At 29.7% G+C, this 26184-nt stretch overlaps 2 protein-coding genes across 2 annotated transcripts; both read right to left on the bottom strand.

Annotated features, from left to right (window-relative positions):
• Nucleotides 1-2959: 2959 nt before the first annotated feature.
• Nucleotides 2960-14821, bottom strand: LOC116779823 (uncharacterized). The gene is made up of 9 exons (XM_032674313.2): nt 13540-14821; nt 10956-11097; nt 9543-9771; nt 9176-9272; nt 7786-7918; nt 5957-6174; nt 3876-4137; nt 3507-3582; nt 2960-3385 (listed from the first exon to the last, which is right to left on the bottom strand). Exons 1-9 carry the CDS (start codon nt 14797-14799, stop codon nt 3154-3156), a joined length of 2649 nt encoding a protein of 882 aa, XP_032530204.2. The 5' UTR covers nt 14800-14821; the 3' UTR covers nt 2960-3153.
• Nucleotides 14822-22574: 7753 nt separating this feature from the next.
• On the bottom strand, nt 22575-25154 carry LOC116779841 (uncharacterized). The gene is made up of 3 exons (XM_032674337.2): nt 24598-25154; nt 24346-24517; nt 22575-23323 (listed from the first exon to the last, which is right to left on the bottom strand). The coding sequence occupies exons 1-3, from the start codon at nt 24805-24807 to the stop codon at nt 23091-23093; spliced, it is 615 nt and encodes a 204-aa protein (XP_032530228.2). The 5' UTR covers nt 24808-25154; the 3' UTR covers nt 22575-23090.
• Between the last annotated feature and the right edge of the window lie 1030 nt (nt 25155-26184).

Genomic DNA, 26184 nt, shown 5'->3' with positions numbered 1-26184 from the left:
TAATATTAATATCCAAATTATTCCATGAAATCGTGTCCTATCCCATAAAGTTAAGGCTTTTGTTTCGCCCTTATAAACATAGTGACTAGATATTTCATCAATAAATATTAATAATTATCCTTGTAAGTATGTAAACAATAAGAAATTATAATTGAAGCCGTAGCATAAACAATAAATAAATAAGAAAAAATTGATTATAAATATGTTGATGTTTTGGTTAAAAATTAAACTGGTACGATAAGCTATCTTATTTTATGTAATATATAAGTAATTTTTATTACGAAATTGTCATCTTAATAAAATATATGATTTTGAAACCATGTTCTCAATTTTATCACTACTTTAAAGTTTTTATTACAATGTATTAATTTAAATGTAATGTAAATATAATTTTGTAATAAAAAGTTTAGGTAAACTGAAAATTATACCATTACAGCGATAAAATTTCTATGTCATATAGAAAGTAAAAAGGTAGCGTGTAATTTCTACTCGAAGTGGCTGAATTTTGTAAATACGTATATTATAAATAAAATAATGACTGCAAAAACTTAATATAAACTAATTAAAGAAATTTGTTTATTTTTTTTAAATAATTAATAAGACTGTTTCGGAGCTCTTTTCTTATTTTTAATTAACATTAAATAAATCAATCGTCTTATTGCATTTTTTCTTATATATCAACTTTTTAAATAAAGAAAAATATAATATTTATAGTCTAAGATTCCGCTGCAAAATCACTACGTTCATTACGTAGTACCTAAGTCAAACACATTTTTACAAAGGTTTATAGCCGCAAGTAATTTTAATTGAATTAATGTTATTTAATATTCCAAAAAGAGTTTCGTTCAGTTCTCCTTTAAAAAGAACAAGTACAAGATGTACTATTAGTATTAAATAAAACTCGTCATTTTAAGTTAATTACTATATGGTTAGTAGTAACATTGCCTTGTCTATAAAGCTATAATTATTTAATCATTTCTAATTCTCATTAAAGAACACTTGGGTATAAAATATATTGAAAAGAATTGCTTATATAATATGAAAAGTTAATCATTTATTTACATTAGCATTTTGAAATTTTGACAATCATAAGAATTTGGGCCGAGGCGTATTCACTTAGTGAATTATTAGGTAAATATTGAAAAAAAATTAAGGGGGTACGTAAAAAGAAAACAATAGTTTTGTGGATATATGTTTATAGGTACGAGGCTCATTATTTTATTATTGAATTAAAACTACTAACCTACTGCTGTGGTGATGTAGGTTTTCTAAATATTTTGAGGTTGAATTGTCATTGCAGCGTTTCAAAGACAACAATAAGTTAACAGTTTTGGAAAAATATAGAATTTTTGAAATCCTCGATCTTAATATTATGTACATTCTTTCATTTCTCTAAGGATTATTATTATTGCCTTTATGTATCAAAATGCGAAATTATATTTTGGTTACATTTTTGATGTTATCAAGTTTAATTTTTTTGTCACGCCTTTTATATACATACTTTATTTGACATAATTTTTATCACAAAATTGGTAAGTTATGACTACCACTTTGTATAAAATAATATAGTTTTCAAAACACCACGTAGTTATTTAAAATTGTTACATATTCGGTTATCTAAATCTATTTGTGTTTTCTGTTTGTTTACCCCGAGTTTACAACGACACACTAGATACAGAGCGCTGACAGTTTTTTTTTTCTTTAAATCCTCGCACATTATAATAGTATTAATTTAGGTTATTGAATGAGAAACGCGAAACGCTTCGTGTGTAGTGTGACTATGTAATCTTTTGATAATCCGTTATATTATTATCTAATTTAATGTACCTTTAATTTTCCAATATTGTCTATTACGAACAAAGTAATCCAGTTGGGGGTAAAACTACACGATCTTCACATCCTTGGTAACGTAGTATTATATTTTAATTAACGTTTACTTACATAATAAGCAATTACTCGTACCTAAAACTATAATATTGCTTATTGAAAATTTAATCAGCAGACTAATTAAGAAGATTTATAACATTATTATTGTAGATTTCCACTTTTTAAAACAGTTAGATATGTTTTAGTAAATCTCGTATTAGGTTAATACTATTTGAGTTACATAAATAATTACAGTCGGTGTTTCAAGTTATAATAAACAAATCTTAAGAAAAAGATAAAACAGATATATTTTATGAAAAAAAAAACAAGAATCACTGATGTACTGTGTTCAGTCTTAAGATCCGTCTATTATGACTAACAAAAAAGAGGTAGTCTAAAATCTAATTTTGTATTATTGTTAGAACTACCTACCTAGGTACAAAAGAAGTCGCAGTGAGACGACTTTAAGAAGGGCCCTTAATCTCTAGTTAGCTAGTCTATGGTTCACTCTATTTTGGTCGGTTATTAAATATTTTCTATTCAATAAAAAATATTAAGTATGAACGATACGTATTATCTACTAATATTTTAGCTAAGTTAAAACATTTGTAAATGGCAACATTTTACTATGTTCTAAAAAGGTTTTCTATGGATTTAAAGCCATAAATTACGTGAACAACTTAATTATGTACTTATCATTGTTTATTATTTGTAGATAATGATAAGAATTTAATAATTGTTGGGTGTTTTACTATTTTAATTGTTAGGGTTAAATTAATTGCTGATAAAAAAATAATAATAAAGTAATTCACGTAATTTATTTCAGTGTGAAACTCACACAGTAGCGAAAAATTATATTTAGATACAACGCTTAAAAATATGTTAATAGATATGACAATAATTAAATTATGACATTAAAAATAGAAGATGTATTTCAATACAAATTTAAAAAATGATTAAATTTTAATCATTTTATTAACAGTACCAAAATGTCGTAAACGTCAATAAAATTTATAATTTGAGACAATTTCATTAACAATTTGGAAAAATATTATTAATATAATAAGAATAAAACTACGCCTATTTTATCTATTTTCTTCATATATAATAAAATATTAAAGCTTGGGATATATAATTTCAATGTATAATAAATATCTAACAGCAGGTCACGCTCCTACGATCTTCAGCTTTATCACAGGATACTACTTAAAGGAGAAATTTTGGATTTAATGAATTCAATTGACTTATTGGATTATAGCAATAGAAAATGTACTAAAAAGAGTTTTTTTAAACGTCCTGACTGGAACAATTGTGCGAGTCTAACACTCTGGGTCCAACTTCTTCGTAAGGAGTGACATGGGCTGATGATAATTCTCTAGATACACGTTCTGCTGCGTTCATTACACGTAATAAATTCAGGCCAGCCAATTTTTTCAAGTCTTCTATGCTCCATCCGTCTTCCATCAGTTCAGCAAATAATAATGGATATGACGAGACATCTTCTAACCCATGAGGCGTGCTTTAATGTAAACAATAGCGTTATGAATATGTTTTTAGATTTGGCCTTAGGATTAAAATGTACCTAATGTAATTTCGCAGCCTATAATTTAGCCTAAAATCCAAAAACAAAATTCACTTACTAATTTATTCCATCGTATCCTGCTCCTAAGCCAACGCTGTCGACACCAGCGATGTCGCGGATATGGTTTATGTGTTCTGTAATTAAATCTCGCTTTGAAAAATAACATTTTTTTTAGTCCATCGCCGTCAAACTCTAAATGTTGGCTGGTTATCGAAATATTCTTTAACAACGATATATATTAACAATTATTTTGGCTTACGTTTTTTCAAAAAAAAAGATTTTTTTTCAAAATCAAAGACATTTACTTCTATGTTTCCGACATTAGTTCAAAATATCTATATAGATATTATAATATAAATTCGTTGTGAAATTTCTCAGGTCGAATAATCAAACTTGGTATTGTTTTAAAACGAAATTAAAGCTTTACCTATAGCATCCTGAACGGTAGCCGTATCTCTACAAGTGAGAAAAGAAGTGTAGAAGTTGACCATTATCAGTCCTTTATTAGCTGCTAAGAGTCGAAGCACGCTGTCTGGTACATTTCGAGTTACGTTACAAAGCGCTCGGGCCGAGGAATGTGAGAAAAGCACTGGCGCTCGTGAAACCGAAAGGGCATCCCGCATGGTTCGCTCAGAAACATGTGATAGATCAACCAGCATGCCCAATCTATTCATTTCTTTAACCACCACCTGGAAAAATCTTTGTAAAGTATACCATAGTCTCTATAGTTATATTTTTTGGAACACGTGGATGTTCATGGTATGATATGAAAATTTCAGGTTTATATAAAACGGTAGATAAAATTAAAATTATTCGATTATACTTGCATATATATATACTTGCGATAAATATATGAATATCACTTTGAGCTGAACTATTAATTCTAAAGTAAATCTATTCCTATTTGATACTAACTAAGGCAAAAAACAATTCTTTGAAGTGTTGAAAATTATGCTTTTTATAAATAGAGAGATAATAATGGTGAGAAAAAAGCTTAAGTCTTGGTGCTTAAGTTAAAGGCCTGGTGTTGAAACCGCTCATTATTAAAAAAATGCTATTCTTTACCTTGTTGTTTCGCTATAAAATCTCTTATAGTTTTCCAAAATTATCCCTTTATATAGATTATATAACCAAATATTAAAAATCTAAAAATCCATATTAGAAACGTCTTTGTAAATAGTGAGAAGTGGTTTTAAAATTCGTAAGAGCTAAAAAAAATTGAGTGTTCTTTTCTTTACTATATTTAAGACTAGTTTATTTGACAGTTGAGTTATATAACAAAGTCTTAGTTTTGGCAAACCATAAAACATAGTGAGTTATTTGGAAATAGAAATTTATCTTAGACGCAAAAGTTCTACAAATATCAATTTTTACATCAAGATTTATAGCTGAAGTCTAGAGGAGGCTCATTTGAAATATCTTATATGTGATTGCTATATCCAAATATACATTTGACTTACCAAAAATTTACATATTTAATGAATACGACTGTTTTACTTAGAGCATATGTGAGAACTTCATTAAAAATACGATAAAAAACTTTAAATAAATATTGAAAAAAAATTGTGAGTAACATTATAACACCATTGTAGGTGCTTTTTCAACGGGTCATTAAGTAAACTGTTGTGGCAAATGAAAACGTTTTTTAAAATAGATTTATTTAAAGCAGATTAAATCATCCAAAATTAAAATTCTTATGGTATTAAATGAATCAATCATCTTTTCATACTGTAAGCCATATAACTGGAATATATACTCGTATAATATTTTTGACAAAACATTGTAAATAATTCAAACACGTTTTCACCATGTTGTAACTTTTGTTCCTAAATTCCAGAAAAGTATTAAACCCTCTAAAATAAACTTTGAAAAGCTTCTTATTAAATGTTTAACAATTTTTCATAAACAGTAAATAATATTCAAGTGCAATTGATGATGAAATTCAGTAAAAGGCTTTTGGTTGTTGAATTGGTGTTGAATGGAAAGAGCTTTTAAACTACAGAGCTTACTTAGTACTTATTGCTGAGTGGATACTTCAAGCTTTTACAGAAATAAATACAATAATTATTAATATAAACGAATATTTCGTTTATACGAAGTCGAACTACATGCTGTGAGTTGTGCAACAAAGAAAATATTGCAAAAGTATCGTTTCACGTTAAACAAAGGAATATTTCGCAAGCAGTCGCAGTTCATACAAAGAAAAATGTTGCTACAGCACAGGATGTTTATGATTATGGTGCACTTACTTCAGCCGAACGACGTCTCAATCGTAAGTTTCTTTTTCATTTAGAATGAATTACTTTATAATTTTAGATAATTCTTAATAACTATTTATACATTACAGACTTTTTATTAACATTTAATATAAAAATATCAAATAATATATTATACAAACGTTTTAGCGTCATATATGGCGCTATTATAATTTATTGAAGAATTAGTTTTCAATGGCTTTACTTGTGAAAGCAATAATCTGAGAGATCTAAAACTTAATGGAATACGTACTTTACCAAAAGGCGTTAATCCTCCCCTTTGTGCGGATTCAGGTCGATCGGTGGAAGCACATTCAGCCCAAGGCGTATCGCAAGTCGAAGTTAGAGTTAGATACCGAACTCCAACTTGATACAACGTCCTTAGTACACCTAAGGAACCTCCAATTGCATGCCCACCTTCCACACCCACCAGTGAGCACAGCCGGTGGTTTACGTGAGCCGATAATATATCTAAAATATTATTTATAATGCATACAATACATAAAGAGTTTTAAATAGAAAATGTACCCATAATTTTTATTTAATTAGTACACTGTGGTGGTTGTGCGATTTGACATCGTAGGAGACGAACCATAAATGTGAGGTAAAGTATTCTTTATGACTTGGTAGGTTACACAAGTTTGATCCTTAAAACCTGCCATTAAAGTCTTTCAAATTAATTCACGGTTTTCTTTTTGGGAGATCTCGGATTCGTCCTAAGTATAATTAAATTTATTAACGTGATATAAAAAACTGATACGAAGGTTTACATTAGGTTTACTTAACGATAGATGTGTAAATATTTTTTATGAAGTCTCAACAACAATTGCCTATAATCACTATTTTGAATACCTTTGTTCAATTTACATAGGAAATGTAAACAGAATCAGATATCGCAGACGCCATTACATATTAAAAAAAACTATTAACCTTGGTATAGCAATTTGTCTTCGTATAATACAATTTATGAAAAGATTTAGAAGTAAAAATTAGTTTTAGGAAACCCTCGTTCAACTGTTTAATGTGCAAAAGCATTCTGCGTTGCCAGCTTGATTTATCGTAACACTAATGACTATTCAGAAGAAAGACGAAAAAATACAATTGTACTGAGTAAAAATCAAGACGATAGGATTTATTCTGAAATTAATTAATTCTAACATTTTTAAGAGTAAAAGGCCATTTTATATGCTAATCCTGTTTCCGTGAAAAAGGGGCATTTAGCTGCTAGGTTTCAGATGGAAGCATTTCAGTTTAAATCGAATTTACGAAACACGGTGTAGCTCGGGTATCAAAAAACATGTGGCAAAGCATCAGCTTTAATATAAATTTTGTGAGCCCGTTTCATTGTTTAGCTTGTATTTGTAGTGAGAGCTTAGAAGGGACAAAGTAATCAATACATAATACTTATGAACGTAGTAACAGCTGAAAAGTAAAATATAGGTATGAAGAGCAGTGCGTCCAGCATTTACAAGGAAAAGGAAACTGAATGAATAACGAGCCAATATCTATTACCATTAAGGAAAGTAACCCGACTGTGACAGCTAATTTGTTAAGTTATTTATGAACCTCAATAATGGATATCCATACTAAATAGCTCTCTGAAAGTATATTTGTGTTTCGCGTTATCAACTCTATTATTATAAGGAGGTGAGATTGAATGTTTGTTCAAGGATCCTTGGAACTATTGATTGAGTGAAAACAATATTTTGAAGAGTTCAGTTTTAGGGTTTGGAAGGAATAATATAATTTTGGGTTTGTATTTCTTTCAGCTCACGAAAGGGGAAGTAAAAGCCTGTTTGAAATACAAGCAAAACTATCTGTTTCAATATATTTGATGAAGTAGTAACCAGTGTGTTTTATAAATCAATTTTGTGAAAGCAAAGGAAAACGACAAGTTTCACAGAAGTCTAAATTGGCTGTAATAAACTTTTACGTGCGCAAAGTTGCCGGAAAAGTACAGTCTATAAAGAAATTATTGCTTTTGTAGAGGACTTTTCTAATTAACCTTTGTTCGTAAGAAAAACATTGGTCGTAATTTATCTCACACTATGAAAACAATGCTTATAATATTTATGGACTTACCGTCGGCAGAGGTACAGAATGTTAGTTGTGGATGGTACTTGTCTGTGAGTCTCTGGATTAGGTCTATTTGTTCGAAGGTCAATTGCACTGCATCCCGATGTTGCGCGTCGCAAGGCACGTATGCGGCCCAAAACTGATTCGAAGAAATAAGTAAGATAAATAGTTTTATAACTCTCGATTTTGATTTATGTTTTATTGCTCTGAAGGAAGTAACCCTATCGTAAAGATATGGTATTTCTGCTGTAAGTTTTAGTTTGATTTGTTTATGCAAATCCGTCGTGACAGATAATATTATGCATGAGTGAAGCCCGCGGCAGTCAAACAAAGATATGTTGGATTTTAAGTGGTTCTTGATTTAATATCATGCACGAATTGCATTCCAAGCTGGCTTGTGGAATACGAATGCCCATTCTTCGTACGCAGTGACATGTAATAGAAAACGTGAGATAGCTTCAGCGTTTAGGCGATACATTTAAAATGGCATTTCTTATCTAACTTTCAGATGTAAAAAAAGAACTATCTATATTTTATTTTTTATAAGCTAATTGCATACGTAAAATACCATATATGGATTTGAACATTTATGAATTACACTCTTAAATTAAGTATCAAAATGATTTGAGTTTGCTACAGCTACAGGTTTTCAGCGTCATTAACTCGAAGGGTCAAAACAAATATTAAACCCTTTGACAAATTAATTTTTGTTGTGAGTACCGTACCTTTGAGTTTACAAAAGATATCACTTGTCCAAATATGAGAAGATGTTATGTTTATTTATGAACGAATTAATATTTCCATATTTAGCATGGTGTGCTTTTTTGGTGAATAAATAATAAAATTGTAATTTATTGCCTTTGATTTTACAAATATTGATCTTAATAAGATACATAAAAATATCTATAAATATAAATTTCTAATAATTACGTAACCACCTGTTATAAAGTAATAAATATTAATAAGAACTTTTGTAATAATATTTACATATTAATTAACTATTATAAAAGGTGGTTGAAGGGCTAAATAACTTTTATCAATACAATTTTAAAGTGTACCTACCGATAATTAAAAATATTGAGTATCCCCTATTGAACTTAGTCTATGAAGATTAGTAAGAACACAAATTTTCTTTTAAAAAGAGACTTAGAATCTATGAAATTTATCTTCAGTGATAGAAGTTAGAAAGTTTTAATATCCATTTCTCATTGTCATTTAGAAGGCCCAATGTACCTATAACTTCGACAGAACTTAATCACTGCAAATGAAGGCGTTGGAATTTATTTTAAATATTGAAGGTATAAAATAAAAATGTTATAAAGACAAATAAGTTATTTGTGAATAATAGAATTTTTATATTAAAATTAGATTATATTAGAAATATTTAGATATTTACCTGAGCGGCTACTCTTCCATGCTTAAGACGAAGTAAATCTGTATGACTCCACGAGCTCGTAGCCCAGGGAGATATAGTTCGAAGGTCTTCATCAAATCTATGTAATGACGTAACAAATAAAAATACGGGAGGTAAGTACTTTTACAGAATACAGGAGAGAAAATTAACAACAAAATTTTCAGTTTAAAGTTTGATAAGCTTGTTCAAAAATTTGAAACTTCATAATATATGTATGCCTGGAGCTGAGAGTTGGCACTAATTATCGCTTTCAAAAAGTTAATAATATTTGTCAACTAAGTTACTTTTTAATAAAAAAAAAGTATTCTTTGAAAAATAAATGTTAAAAAGGCTATAGTTAAAGATATACCTAAAGTCTTTGATTTTATTGTGTAAAAATTTTCGTATATTCCAAGGTAAATCATTATGTCCATCAATAAGTGGTGTGTCGTGCAGTAGTCTTTCTGCGAGGCGGAGTCTTTCGTGGAGGGGTGCACCAGGAGGAGCCCTAAGAGCCAGCGGTCCGGCAACGCAGGCTGTGCCCGCTACCAACACAAGTATAGCCACGCAACACCATCGACGATGCCATGCTGTCAGACCTATATAACATGCCAGGGTTTTAAGATTTTAATAATATTACAAAATATAAATAATATTTACTTACATAGGTTTTGCGGTTAAGGACTTTTAAAGTTAATAAGCACAAATTACTCAACCTCGTCTATTATGCCAAAAAAGACCTTTTTGAATTTTAATTAATGAACGTAGTTATTGGCGTCTAATATATCTTCGTTGTTGGAGTCTTGTCTCGGAAACTATTTATCGTGTGACGTATTAGATAAGACATTATATTATGTACACGAAATCGATTTAGGTCATACCAATAACAGTCAGAAGCTTCTGATAATCTTCTTGTCAAACATATTACACGATCAGTTGGTGGGAAGGTACAGATGGGTTCTGACAAGATGCTTTATAGAAATAAATTCATTCGATATATGATATGTATGATATGGCCACGGCATTGACTCCTCATTAATTACTTATAAATAAGTTTGTTGTCACTTTTTACTTAAGAGTTTACATAACTTTCGTGGATAGAATATTCTGCAGTGACTGTTTATGTTTTATGATAGTATTGTTTAGTATCTAAGAAAGACAATATTTACTTAAAAAAAATTAAAAATATATTATATAAAATATTTTGTTTGAGCCTTCCTATGGATGCTGGAGATGAATGGGTTCTGAATTTGGTTCAATAATAGCATGTTCACAAAATAATTTTTTCAGTTTTTTTAAAAATCTGTTGTATTTTTTTTACTAATAGGTGTCATTTTCCCATATATATTTAATATTTATTTTAGAGTCAAGGGTTATCTATATGAAAGCGAGAATACTTATTCACAGTCAATAGATTAATTTCGTCGTCTTGTTTTTAGTGAAGTAAAGAGTGTGAAAAAATAACTCTACACCAGAAAGCTTCTTACATATTCCTTTTCAAGAGGCGCTGCTAAATTTTGTGGAATATTCAACGGTTCATTTTCTGATCTTGAGTCTATTTAATACAGTTGATACAGCTATCTTCCAGCGCGTATTTCGTCTGTTATTTTATGATTAAAACTTCAGTACTAATGTGAAATTTATAAAAACTGTTAATATTTATATAAACTTCACTTGGCCTTTAAAGATTTTCTGACATTTAACGAAGCTAGTTTATTATAGATTTACTGTGTTTATATATAGTATATATTAAGGGAGAATGTAAGTCATATTATGTACATACGTGATGAATTCGCAGTAACCGTAGAACTGTGGCTGGTCGCGGATGTGCTCGGGGGGTACCACTGTGCAGGTTTGCAGTCGCTGCAAGATCTTCCCTGGGAGCGATCCGTAACGTCAGGGGCGGGGGCTGAACGCTTTTTACCCTGCCGTTATTAACTTATTGTGTACCAGTAATTGATGTAGTCCATTTTTAAACAAACTTAACTAACGAATGCCAGCACCAACAGCTAATCCGTGATTAACGACGGCCTTAAAGCCCTGCTTACTAAACGATTTAAAAAGAGACGAAATAATAATTACACATTAATAGAAACATAATAATGAGAATTACGTTTTCATCTATAATCATATCTTGGTTACAAAAAATAACAATACTTAAAGGTTACATTGTTTACAATTCAGAATAAAAATAAATTGGGTTGTTCGTTAAATAATATAAGGTAAAATGTATTGTGTCAGATATTTTCTGCCGTCAGAGATTTTAGAAAACTAGAAAGTATTTTAAAATGTTAGTAGGTAAAGCTCACGACAATTTTATTTTTTGAGACAAGAACAAAGACATTTGCATGAAAAATTCTATTTAATATTTGAGTAAAATTTGAACTTAGCTGTAGAATATTATATTTTATACCTCCATTCTAATTTTGATATTATTATTTTTACTAACTTGTCTATTTTTACGTGGTTTTAGAATAAAATATGAGAATTAAAATTTCATAGTTATCTCAGAGTGGACATAGTGAAATGGAAAACGACCAACATGTGGTGATAAAAGTGGTTTCCGTCGAACTCAGATTGCAATCTCAATCACGTCGAGCCTCTTTGAACATCTGATAGCGTATATGTACGATGTGACCCTGAGCACTGTAACCGAGGACTTTTAAATATGTATACGATTTATCCTTAGTTGTATTAATTTGAATTGATAGCTTAATGTCAATATGAAATGGTTTAATCAGTTATAATAGAAATTATCAATAATTTAAGCATCTAAAAAAATTTTATTTGTACATTCTGTGGTTCATATAATAATATGATATTAAAAAAAATATCTGGGGTGATTGATGCTGGCTGGATAAATGTTGTAGGAAATTTTGTAGATAGTTTTTGGAACAAAATATTTGGACCAAATCAATTGTAGGAAAATTGTAAAATGATTAACAGATCGGAGGATCCATGATCTAATATAAAATTCATTTGCAAAAGATTTAATACGTTTTGAATAAATACTATTTACTTTATTATTTGACAATAAACTATCTTAAGATATAAGAACAGATAAGAAACTTTGATGTTTAATCGGTTTAAGTTATATCTGCTGTACAAGTTTGGTTTCCTTTCATTGTTTTAAAATAGTCATGGAAGAATTATTATTAAATTGAATATTCATTTATGATTTGATTTAATTTAATTTTGTATTTGATAAAATGATAGAAATAAATAATATGTAAACATAAATACAGAAACATGTATTGCATTAAATTTGGAAACAATTCAACTTTTAAATGCCCATTTAATTTAAGAAAAACTTGTTATCTGTTTAAAATTTTGATTCATTTTATGTCTGAAATATAGGCTCAGCTACAAGTAAAAGAAACCATCGTTGAATGTTAAAATGACTTGTTTAATTTAATACAACTCGGTAATTAAAAATTATCTTATCTCTTATACCTTATTTCCTTATGTTATAATTGTCATTGCTGAAACGACTTTATTCTGACAAGACTTTTTTTAAATATGGAATCGTCTTTTATATCTCATATAGTTTAGAGTAAAACGATCGGTTCGATAATAACATTGACTGTTTTTAAAGATAAAGGTAAACAATAAATGGAATAATATAAATTGCAAACTTCAGTTTATAGTATAGATAAAAATTAAAAACTGTTATGAGAATTTATTATTTCTCGACGAAATTGTCTTATGTTTTAAGAAATTTTTTGTTCGAGGAAATAAGGGTGACGTAAGTTTAATGCCATTGAGAATAACCGTAGTGACATTTTATGTAACATGAAACTAGTTATAAAACATTGGATTCGTTCCGTGACTACTAAAACATATCCGTGCATTTGTGATGAAATAAAAAAAAAATGTTATATAATAAAAAGGAACGGTGAGAATTGTCAATGTGATTTGAAAAAAAAAGTCTGCCATTTTGAATTTTATACCATATTGATAGTCACGTGACATATACATTTATTGAGATTCAATGTAAAATGTTTAATTGTATTTAAATAATTCTGTAAACATATATATGTATATATATATATATAGCACTGGCCTGTACATAAATAAATAAATAAATTGATAAATTTTTTACATTTATCAAAAAAATAATTAAGAAGGGAAAGGTAAATAACATTTTAATTCGTAATGGCAAGCAAAATTATAAAACTTATTTTATTATAGGTAACATTAATATTTGAATTTAAGCACAATTGTGGGTAACGTATTGATTGGTTTTCGAAATAATTATAATCTATATTATCAACTGACTAAGAATTCAAAACTAAAGTAAGAAAAAAGCGGTTTATAATTTTTAATTCTAATAAAAAAGTTATCATTCTAATAAAAAAGTTACTTACATGGGTGTCATAAAATATAGACGGTATTCTATTGTCTTGAATGGAGTTACAGGTACAATGTGCATGAGCACTTCTTGGAGCACCTCTTAATACTTTGTGAGCTTCTATGAATGTCTGTTCGTCATCTACTTCATTCCTCGAATTTCTCAAACCAAAAGAGTTCTCGTCTTGCGACCATGTCTCGGGCACACGTTCCCTACACCTGTCGCTGGGAAAATCGTTACACGAGAGCTGTCTCTTTATACTTCGACACCTGCTTCGATTATCAAGTGTTGAATATTTCACCAAAGGCGGGTTCCTCGGAATTAGTTCGTCGTTGATATCAAAATTTCTTCCTTTGGCGTTCTTTTGTGATGTATCGATGTTGGATGTACGAAGCCGGTCATAGCATTGGTCAATATTGGAAGAAAAATTTTCATATGTGGTAACATTGTTTTTGAAATCATCTTTCGATTGCACACCGTTTGAAGAAAAAATGCAATTTTGATTGTCCATTTTTCTTTGCGATTTATCAACAAGTGATAACATTGATAGCCTTTTTAGGGAGCTAGTAGAAGTGGATGCCATTTCAGCAAGTTGAAGGCCATTATGTGGTTTTTTCACAATATTTTCACCCCTCACTTTTTTCAGATTAGACAATTTTCTTTTGAGTTTTTGTACAAGTGTATTAGTCGGGTCATATGATATTAACTGCTTGGATATATAGCTTGAAACGCCTATGGTTTTACTTTTGTAATGTTTTCTATCAAGACTACGATGTGAACCGACAGCTAGACTACTTCTTCCCGTGTCTCTCTTAATTCTTTCTATATCATAAATATTCAGAGTATGCCCCTTCTGTTTGACGGAGTCACGGTAATAGTTCAAGTAATTATGTTGGCGAACATTACAATTGCATACCAAATCAAAATCCTGTTCCGTTATAGGTTCATTGATGCAATGTTGTTGTGCAGCGAGTGCCAGACAGGCCTCGCAATCAACACCAAGTAACAATTCGAGGCTTGTGTTTCTAATGAAGCCGTCACTAAATGTCCGTGATCGAAAATGTGTTGACTGATTAACGTTAGATTCGAAATCTGAGGAGCAAGGAGGTTCAGTGACGTTCCCCATGCCGCTGACACTGGCTTCATCGTCCATCATTGTAGCTGCGTCTCGGTTAACTTGAATGACGCGAGGCTGTCTGAAGACCCGACTGTCACTCCGAACTGAGCATCGCGATGGTGACGGAGACGAGCGTTTGAAACCATCCACTTGAATCATGGTCACTTCAATGGGACGTCACCAGGAACATTCTATGAAATATCAATTTGTTGTAGATTATATAATTAATTATCAACATTTTATTTTAAAGTTCACGAAATAACTTCAAAAATTTTACTAGTTGAAGTATCTTTTCTGACCATTGTTATAAGAATTTAATTTTTTTTATTTGATATAATAATAAAAATATGTATGTATTCATTAAAACACATAAACTCGTATTTTCCGATATACTTGAATTTCTGATCGTTTATGTTGTAATGTAATATAAGAAATCAAAACAAGGGGAATTTGATATCACATAAAATAATATAAAAGCATACGAAGGTTTCCCTGCGATAATGTTAAAAGCTTTTGATTGAAGTTGAGGGATTTTGATACTTCAACCATTATATTGATTATTTCGTCTATACAAATTGATATACATTTTTGATGTTGTATATAAACAAAGCAATAATTTAAACTTTTAAATTTACGTTTATTATCATCAGATTTCACGCGCGGTGATTAAGAATAGGGTTTTTGTTATGCTAGGGAAGCTGGCCTAACTATGCAACGTCAAGATTTCAGAATAAAATTCTTTTCATTCGAACTTCATAAAAGGCAATGACGAGGGTACATTTTTGTTTATGAATTACAATAGACGTACTTCATCAAGAATGTTTTTTCCATATATTTGACATATAAAGTTTTGTTCATTTATGTGCATAATTACTGTGCAGAGCACGCCGCATACGTTTACATGCTATTCATTCAACCTTTACATTTTAGACGCTCTTTGTTTTGGCATCCTGACCATCATTCCATTACCGAATTAATGAAAAAGTGTACGTTGCCGCAGAAGAAATTACGTGTGGGCAAGAGATTTTGCGGTTAAGAGCCAATTTGTAAGCAAGTGAGAATAATATTCTGTAAACCAGAAATATTATATAGAAAGGAAAGTCCTCCGCGCCTCCAGAATCTTAATTTTATTTTATAAACGATCATTTTTACAACCGGTGTTTATCATAATATAAGAATGATTAATATTCAGTAGAAACGGTTGTTGGTTTTATGAAAAAAAATTGTTAATTTTATATTACTACTGTCTAAAAATCAAGAAAAACTAAAAGAATATTTAATTTAATTTTTTTTTGTCAATAACGAATCATGACATACATGATTTTACATTCATCTTCATGTCAGTTTTCTTTCATTTCAATGAAAGTGATGAGTTTGCGAAACATAGTTTTGAACACAACTGGTAATTGGAAAGTTATTATGCTGGGTTCATACAGATGCATATATCAACACCTCAACTTATTTATAGTATTGACATTCTAAATAGATTTCAATAATACTTGGCTTTTGATAGTCTCAAAGACTCTCTCGTTGTCAACATATACTGGTATAACTACCTCTCGTATAACTTTCCACGTGAAATGTGAGAAGTTATATAATTGATTGTTGAATACAACCGGTCTAAATAATTACGAATTATTCTTTGTCTTGGGTCTCTGTCAAGTGATTTTCATTGGAAGTTATGGTCAGTACCAAGTTATAAAAGTAAATTCCAAATTTAGTCCCTTCTTAATTTTTCAAGTGAGCATTATATCTCTTTAAGACGTGAAATCTACTCTTAAGTCAATGATATACCGTAGTAAATTTAATTTTAATATCAACAAAGACTAAACCTTCGTTGCTTTGGCCTGTAAAAAGATTCTTAGTTAAGTGTAAATTAAAACATTCATGAAAATAAAACGATAGAACATTCTCATATAAATAGTTTTTCAATTAACAAATGAAATCGATTTTTTCCTTTTGTGAAATAAAGTAATATTATGACAACATAAAAAGAACATGTCGTGAATTTATAATCGACTGATTTCCAGTGAAAATGAAATAAACACATTACGAACCGCGATGAATTGTATCGGAGGGAATGTAAAAATATTTTTTCCTCTAAAGTATTGTTCCGTTAAAGTGGACTGTTAAGGAATTTACGATTTTGATTGCGAGTAAAATGTTGAGTGGATAATAAACGGGGCTGTGCAAAATATGTAAGCTAACATTTATATATATATATATTGACGTTTTTTTATTCAAATTTGTTTTCATATATATAATTTTTTAAGTATGAACTGTGACGTAACGTGAAAAATTATCCGGTTTTGTGTATAAAATTGTTTTAATGTTAGTTATGTAATTTAATTCGGCGTTTTAAACATTCCTGTCGGACCGCTCCGGGTAAATTCTCTAGTCTTAATTAATATTGAGCTTTAATTAAAATAAGGCTCTCATTACATACATTTTAGATTCATTAAATATTTACCATTTACACGTTAATCATACATCATTTAGGTATTTAACTTCAGCGAATGAAGTAACATACTATAGAGTTACGAGAAACTATATATTTTTATAGTAAAGAAGTTTAAAATTAAATTTTAATAATAATCTTGAAAATAAATAAATAAATCAAGTGGAAAGATGAAGTATTATTAATGTATGTTTTTAGATGACTAAATAATTAATCCCACTGACAATTGACGTCAGAATTTTCTTTTTCATTGCAAACCGACGCGTATAATGTTTCGTTTTTATTGAACTGAATAAGTTTCATACACAACTAGAAAAATATTTAACTCTTGTTAGTTTAAAAGACTGACTGTTCTTGAGTCACTCACATCAAAATCTTTTCTTTCATTTTGTAATTACTTTTTAAAATTTAACATTATTAATCTTTCGACATAAATCTTACAAAATTGAGCGATAAATAATAATTTACGGTTATATTTAATTCTTATATACTTATAAGTTAAACATAGTTTATTTCTATAAAATATATATATATAATTTATAAAAACAAAGTAAAAAAAAACCATAAAGTAAAAAGTTATTGAATGTCATAACGACATCAGCAATAGTTTATTTATTTTTCAATGTATTTATGTTTTATCATAAAATAGAAACTATTAAAATATATAAGTTATGATAAATTAATACTAGACAAAACAAAAATACTTACGCAAAACTATAACGAAATACAGCGAATACACCGGCGAGATGAATGGAAAGAGTGTTTATTTCACATTTATTCAACATAAACTGAGACATTTGTGTCCTTAGTGTGGCACAAAGGTAACAATAGCATGCTTTAAACGTTACTAGGGTTCGATGTTGTATGGAAGGTACCGTGGTCCGAGACGAGCGAACGCGGGGAGCGCGTGGGTCGCACTGGTTCGCTCGCTGGCTGCGATTAATCCATACAAGAGAGGAGGAGGCTGTATTTACCGGACCAGAGAGCGGTCGGGCGCTGGGAAACGACTGGCGCCGCTGGCAACCGTAGCTTTACCCGCCGTGTTGACACAATTTTTAAATAATGTCACATGTGTGATTTTCTTTTTTGGTCCCGTGCAGATGCGTTTCACAGCATTCAATCCCTCAGTCATTCGATGGACCCGAGTCCAAAATAAAAAATATATTTTTCATTAATAAGTCTGGAATATATTGGAGTGTATTGAAAGCTGTTGCTATTTTTTTGTATATTTATTTCAAAATATTTACTTTATATGGAACTTTTATCATTTAAAAAAAATAATTCAATAACTTTTAATGTCCAAAGTTAACAATAGACATGTTGTTTGATGTTAGCTTTATAAAGCCACCTACGCCGGCGGGCTTTTACAACTGCTACATGTGCTACGAGCTACGGGCTACGAGCTACGAACTGCTACAAATATATCAAATGTCGATATTGCCGTTGTATCGATTATATGGTACCAATATTTGAGTACATTCAATACTATTATACATTATAAAGTCATCATAAGTTTCATAAAAATTTATTAAATTTTTGTCATCGAACTAGATTACATAGTAAAGATATTCTCTCTGTGGTCTTGCCGTAACAATAAATAATGTCGACGTGACCAGCTTGTTACTAGCTGCATTAGCTAGGTGTGCTCAAAGCAAATAATATATAAGATTTGGGACCAGATTTTTTTTTATAAATAAAGCTTCTTGAACGAACCCTCAAAAAGGCAGTCGGCAACAATAAAGCGAAATATAAATTTCACTCTCGTAACACACCTCATTCCAACCGAGTTATCTCTGTTGTGTTTTGTGTTTATTAAAGATATTCTTTACTTTTCAACGCCTTTTAAGTGCGATTCAATCTGTCTTCAATAACTTTCGTGTATTCTTATTATTGTTGTTTATAAAAATGTTAGCTTAAATTTAAATGGAAAATGTATGAATATATTTAAAAAAAACATTAGCCATTAAAAATATATTACAGCTACACGTTGTGGGAACACAAAGCGAGTGACGAGAAAAGCGGTTCCGGCTCTTGAAGGAAAAGGAAAGATGTTTTGGGCACAAGTCGTGTACACTTGTACAGTAATGAAAGAACTTCTCGACTTAACATTCCATTCCCAATTTACATTTGATTACTTTGTACCTCATAACAATGCTGATTTATTGCACGCTTTATCATTTCATTCATGATAATATTATTGCACGAAATGGAATATTCTTGTTAACTAACTCATTTATTAAACACATTACATGTGTTTAATAAACATCATTTGGTTATGATTTTGTATTTATTTACAAACATGAACGACGGTTGTGTATAATATAAGATTAAAATTATCAATTAGTAATGACAATTGTTTTATTTATACATGGAGATGATCTGGTTCCGTAATAGTAACATTTTTTATTAGAGAGTTGTATTGGCGTTGGAATAATATTAGATACGTTAGTATTATCAATTTATTTGACGTTTGACAGTATTGATAATCATTTATATAAATATATTTGAAATATTTTATGTATTTTTACTTATAAAAATGTATATGAAATTTTAATTACGCTGCTTGATCATAATACATTGCATATAATTCGGATTTATATCCCAAGGACATTATTTACAATACAAAGAGAAATTTATTTATTTTAAAAGGTCTGTCTGACTATTCATGTTTTACAGTAACAAGCGATACTCAAAACTAATTTTAAATTAACATATGTATGTATTATTTGAATTATTACATAGAACCTTAATGAAAAGTAGTTTATAGGTTTCTAAAGAAGCAATTAGCAATATTTTCTCGGAAAAATAACTGATAGCACCTCGGAAATAAGATCCATAACAGCCTCTTAGAATTCAGACTATTTTGAAGAAACTATATATTTTCTTTATAACAAGATGTACATATATAATAAAGTGTAATTCGGAGAAGATCAGCATTAAAATTGATTCTTGCTTAGATAATTACTATTGGTATTAGTTCGTTTTATTATTTAAAATTTGTTAAGCAGCAACAAAAAAGGTTATATTAATGTCCATTAAACTAAAGAAAAAGCTTAAATCACATCAACAACTTAATAAACTAACTACAGTTTATTCAATCAGCATTCATAAGAAGCTTGGGACGGAGTTTCTAAAAATTGTAACTTGTAAAAACTTTAGGCGACTTGCCAAAAGTGGAGGAAATACTTGTTATTTTATTTCATCGTTGTAGCATTTATTGTTATGGCGTTTGATTTTCATTTAACACATGATTACAAAATCATCATTCTTACCTGTACAAAATTTAATCTCGCGTACCTAAAGCTAGACATTAAATTTATGAAGAGAATATTGCTCGCATACGAGACTAAGTAGTTGTTTTACGTTATAAGCTCTCTATTGCAGGTTCAATATACGTTCATAAAACTCTATTCTTGTCAAAGAATGAAAACGTTGTTAAGAAATATATTGACATATAAATTTTTTTCAATATAAACTGTAGGTATCTTAGAACTAAAAAAATTAAACACACTCAAACTAAATGAAAATTAATATACGTAAATAAAACTATAGCAGATATATTAATGCTGTGTCAGCGTTTTGTCTGGAAGTTCCAACATTCGTTTAGTAAAGAACTTTTTACGAAAACGTCGAACGGGAAAGTACGTTAACTAATAGGAATTCCTCCGGAATACTGTAAATGAAAAGACGTGCTGGGGACAATATTATCTGATTCGTATCATTTTTCGGTGGGACTTAGGACTCAATGGATTTAGAGGAAACTCGTTTTGACGAAGGTAGCCCATTTGGAGCAGAAAATAGTAACTCGGTCGGCTTAAGTTTACTTTGTACAGAATATAGAATTTTCTTATGATAAAACTATTACTTGTATTTTTCTTATATTTTTCAATATCAAAATTATTCTGCATTACAAAATGGAATTTCAACTTAAACGATATTTTTATAGAAATTGTGGGTCGGAATTGTCTATTTTCGATATTATTTATTTTAATTTATCAACAAAAGACAAATTAATTTGTAACATATAAATTACAGTTAATGAGGTTATTATTTCCTATAAACATATAGGCCGTGATTTAGGGTAAAGTCCTCAGTTAATATTAAATTTAATACAAGAGGATTGTTTGAGTCACAGTAAATCTTCTCATTTAATAAAACAAGCCCTCTGAAAGGCCTCCTGTCGAGGTTCAACGATGGCACTTTTGAATATATTAGGTACGTCGCACCTACAGCCTGTATCAAGTGAATATCGTCTATAATAAAAAGTCAGATCTAAAAAATAATAATATTTTTTACATGCGATATAAAATGTAAGATTGCGTTTTTTCATCTTGTTTATTATTATTAGCTATTTTCAGAGATAGACATTTGTATGAGGTGATTACAAAATCGAGATTTTTTTATTTTATTTAGAAGGTTTTTTAAACATTTTGGTTTTTCATAATGTATAAAGATATTAGTTGAGTTTTCGCCCACATTGAAATTTTTAAAACTACTTAGACTTTTGTTATATTGTATTGGAATAATCTCATTTATCTGAGGCACGAGTATATACTCGTAGTATTAAGTAATAATGCACAATGTGACTATTAATACATCTTTTATAATATATAAAATTCGGAAGTAAGCTCCATAGAAGTTTTGGCATATTTTTAACTAAATGACGAATAAAATAAATGTAATTATTTATAGCGCTGATAAAATATCTGGTTCCGTATTTAACGACAGAATAAGCGACAATTGTTCCTTCGTGACTGTCATTGTTCATATTCTAAAGCAGGATCATTAATTCATTTATTCATTCCTTCTTTATAATAAATAATAATTATTATATAAAATTTAATTTACACGTACTATTTGTATAATCTTACCATTCATGTTCCACCACAAGGTATTTGAATGTAATATGTACTATACCTTATGAACGATAACGCTTAGCGTATAGTGTAGTGTTGTAATTATTTTCAGCTTATAGACTCATTTTCTCTTATCTTATATCAATTACAACTTAATAACAACGTATTTCTATGAGAACACCTGACGGATACAAAGTAGTGTTGATTTGTTCTGTGCTAAATGTTTTTATTACAAGTTACAATATAATGAAAGATCGTTACATAATAATGTAGATGTTGTAGAAATCAACAAGTTTGAAACAAAATTGAAAAATAATGTTGACTTGGTCTTCATGCCATCTTGAAAATAAATAAACCTCCTTTGAAAAATAACCTTATTTGTTGACGTCTAGTGCGCTTCGAAGGAAAATAAATTTGTTGTCTTGAATATAAGGGGTCTCAAGATATCACGTATTGTATGCAGATTTCGACCACGGAGCCATAAACACAGTAGCATAATATTGTATTTTATGTAAAAATGGACTGCTACGTTATAAGGGTCCTTTAAAAACCTCTATCTATACCATTCAAGAAATAAAACTTTTCAGATTTATCTTAGAAGTTGGCCTTTTATTTAAAAACTATTTCACTTATTGTACTCGGATGTTTATGTATATAATAACTGTAATCCCAAAGCGAAAGGCTGAGAAGGATTTAGCACGGATCGAAGATTTATTGGGACACAGGGACTCTGTTTTTCGCATTATTCACTAACAACTCAAGAATCCACTAAGGGAAGGAAGTTGGATATATACATGTCACTTACTCGGTCATATCTTACATAGAAAATCATTGGCTGTCTATGAATAGATTTATCTAATTTAGTTTATTAAAAATTATTATAAAATTAATTGTTAACGCGTAAATGTAGCCGTGAATTTAGTCAGGGTCAAATTGCCATATCGATTGCCTATACATACATACATACGTATGCAGATATTAGACGCATCGTAAGCGGTGAACCACGACTCCGCTATCCTACCGCAAGAATTGTCATTAGAGCAAATCAAAAGCATGGAACACTATTAGTTTGTAAAATAAAATACATTAAATTATTTATTTGTATTATTTTGACTATTTATTAGAAATATTCATGTTCAGAGTTCAGTACGTGTCAGACTTTTTAAGTAAAAGTGTGATCGACCACTAACGCCTTTGAGGCCAAATTTACTTGCAATTTGTAGACATTCCTCTTCTGAGGAAGGTACTTCTTTAGTTCGAGATAATACAAAAGCAGTCATGTCTTCACAGCACATCATAGCCATGTGTCTGTCTACTAATTTAAATCTTAAATCAGCGAGTTTTATGAGCGGCGGTGGAATCGGTCGATCTGTGAAATAATTATAAAAATAAACAATTACTTTAAAAAATAGTTAAGTATTACACAAATAAACGCGTTGTGTTTTATAAAGCTTCAATGTTATTTTCTGTCCAAATATTAAAGTTTCATGGCAGTCTAAGAAAAGTTTCATATTAAAATTTTCTTTGTCTTTATCCCACTGGTACTGACAGTTGAAAACTCTCCGTCCCTCACAAGATATGAACTTCAGAAATACTTAAATATTCTTTTTTTCTTCAAATTTCACGTATTTTTGTTTTATTTAATGTGTAAGAAATAATATTGCACTGAAAAAACATTAAATACCAACTCAAGCATTTTGTTTTCACGACGGCCATTGGTATTTTATATACACTTTACTGACGACTAATGAGCTTTTCAGTTACAGCAAGCATTAGGAAACATCGTGAAAAAATATGTTAAAAAAGCGGTCTGTTTATTATGATTATGAGTCAAGTCATGAAAGTTAGGAGCGGAAATGGCGCGGCTGGGTACAAGCTGGAGTATTACTGTCACACCTTTATTACGCAGTACGCTCTTGACGAGGGCGAAAACCAGCTGACAGGCGCACATAAGGCATAAGGACTCATGATACTAACCTACTAGCCTACAATTCAAAGTCACTTACAACTAGAAAATTCAATTAGTTGAATATAATATATTTGTTTTTCATTATTTACATCTTAAGCTAGATATATCGCTTAAAACTATATTTAACTCAACTATATTAAGTAACTCAACGCAAAGGCGTTTGTGTAATGTTGTTGCATTCATACATACACACATAAATAACGTGACAAGAAGTAGTTATTTCTTAAACAAAAGTGTTGGAACAAATAAATCTTTCCATTCTTATCTGCGAGGACAAAAGAAACATGAAAAAGGGAAGAAATTACCATTGATATTAATACTATTAATAAATAAGCTGTGCTTAAGATAGTCTAAATGTTTTTATAATATGTGCATTTTTTATATAAAATTAATGAATGTTTATTTCTGTTTATTTTTCTAACCTTTGTAACGTTGTTCAAATTTGACGATTCCGCGGAAGGCCCCAGCTGTTCCCAAATAGAGCATAACTACTTGAACTCCAGGCTTCGGCTCCATCATGAAAGCAGCCTTATCCCATTCAGGACGTAGTTCTGGTTCCAAAGCATTGACCACTTCTTTAAATCTGTCTAATCTCTAATTTAGTTTTTAAATATAATTAGTGATTTAAAAATAGAAACAATAGCAAAAATAAATAACAATGTAAATATAAGTACCTTTCGAGCAAGTAATGAAAATATAACTGGACGAGGTTCTACAGTAGGGGACCAAAAATAGATAATTTTCCATTTAGAATCCACTATTTCAAAAGGATCAAATCTCGCATTTTTTTCGAATTCCTCGCAGGTGGTATTGACATACTGGGCCCTTGCTTGAGTCAGCGTCAACAAAAATACAGAAGCAATTATCCATGTACTCGTACCCATTCTTCTGTTGTCATGCACTTAGTAATTTAATTTCCATACTTATTTGAGATTGGAGTTTTGGTCACAGATTAAAAACATGACAATGCAGAACTTCTATATTGGGAATAAGCTAGTGGTAGCATCAGATAGTTCAGTATTTACTGGTTTATACGTTATATATAAATTGCAAAAAATATATATTATATGAAGTGTAATTTAGTATTTTCTGTGTTTTCTCTCACCCAATTCTACTAATGTACATATTGTTGTCTTCTCCTGATTACAGTAATTGTAAATGTAACTGCCGTCCCAGAATAGTAACATTGCTAGAAATCTAAAGCTTGATGGGCGATATTATTGACAATAGGTTTTACTAGTTCAATTAATACCATATATTATGAATCGAAGACAGCCTAAGTTAATAGTTGTGTAAAAAATGTTTCGCATTTATGACTACGCTATGATTATATATATAAGTCTTCACATGAACTAAGTGTAAAAGAATGAAAATGATTTTTAACATTAACAGAAAACACTTCTGTTTTTTGTATGTCTTCATAATCTTTTCCCACTGTTGTGTGTACAAATTCGAAATGTTTACCGATTGTAAGAAGTTTACAGTCGTTATGATATTTGTTTAATTACACTAAGAATACCATAACACGACAGGAATCTCTGTTTAATATTTACTTCTGGAGAAAGCAATATCATATTAATTAATAAAGCAAATAAAATATTAATATTTATATAAGAATGTTTGTTTTGTTATATATAAAAGCTATCATTTTTTTCCAAATTTCATAATTTCAAATTTAAAAATTCCAAATGTCATAATTCACACATCCGAAGTTAAACATAATCAATAATAAAAGTCGATATTTAATTGGAACCTAAGAGTTCACACAATGAAATAGGACTTGTGAAAATTTGCGTTTTAACTAATAACTATTTAGTAAATATATTGATGTCATTTATTTAGTATCATGGTCGTTAATAGGTGTAATGTGTCACAACTGGTAACGTTTGGTTTAGAGCCTAAAGTAAGTAGTTCCAAATAGCCGCTATAACTTGCTGTAACTTTGTGTTATACTGTGTAACATTATAAAAGGATTTTAAACATGTTATTAAAAGATAGAAAACAAATTAAGAAAATAATCTAATAATAGATTTAATCAAAATATTTGACGTAAATTATTTTTGTGATTATTTAAATGGAATATTAAAATACAGTTAATATTACTTAAACATTTAGTTTCAGCGGTGATTTTTTAATCAATTTAAAACCCTGGCACGTTTTCGAGGCTTACGCAGTGTAACCAAATTTCATTGCAATATACTCGAAATTTCGTGATACCAGAGAACACAACATCAATTACAAAAAAAATTACACAGATTTTT

This window comes from Danaus plexippus, chromosome 2 (genome assembly GCF_018135715.1).
Source record: "Danaus plexippus chromosome 2, MEX_DaPlex, whole genome shotgun sequence".
Lineage (NCBI taxonomy): Eukaryota > Metazoa > Arthropoda > Insecta > Lepidoptera > Nymphalidae > Danaus > Danaus plexippus.
Note: the sequence above shows the minus strand (reverse complement) of the source record. Positions and strands in the feature narration are given on the sequence as shown.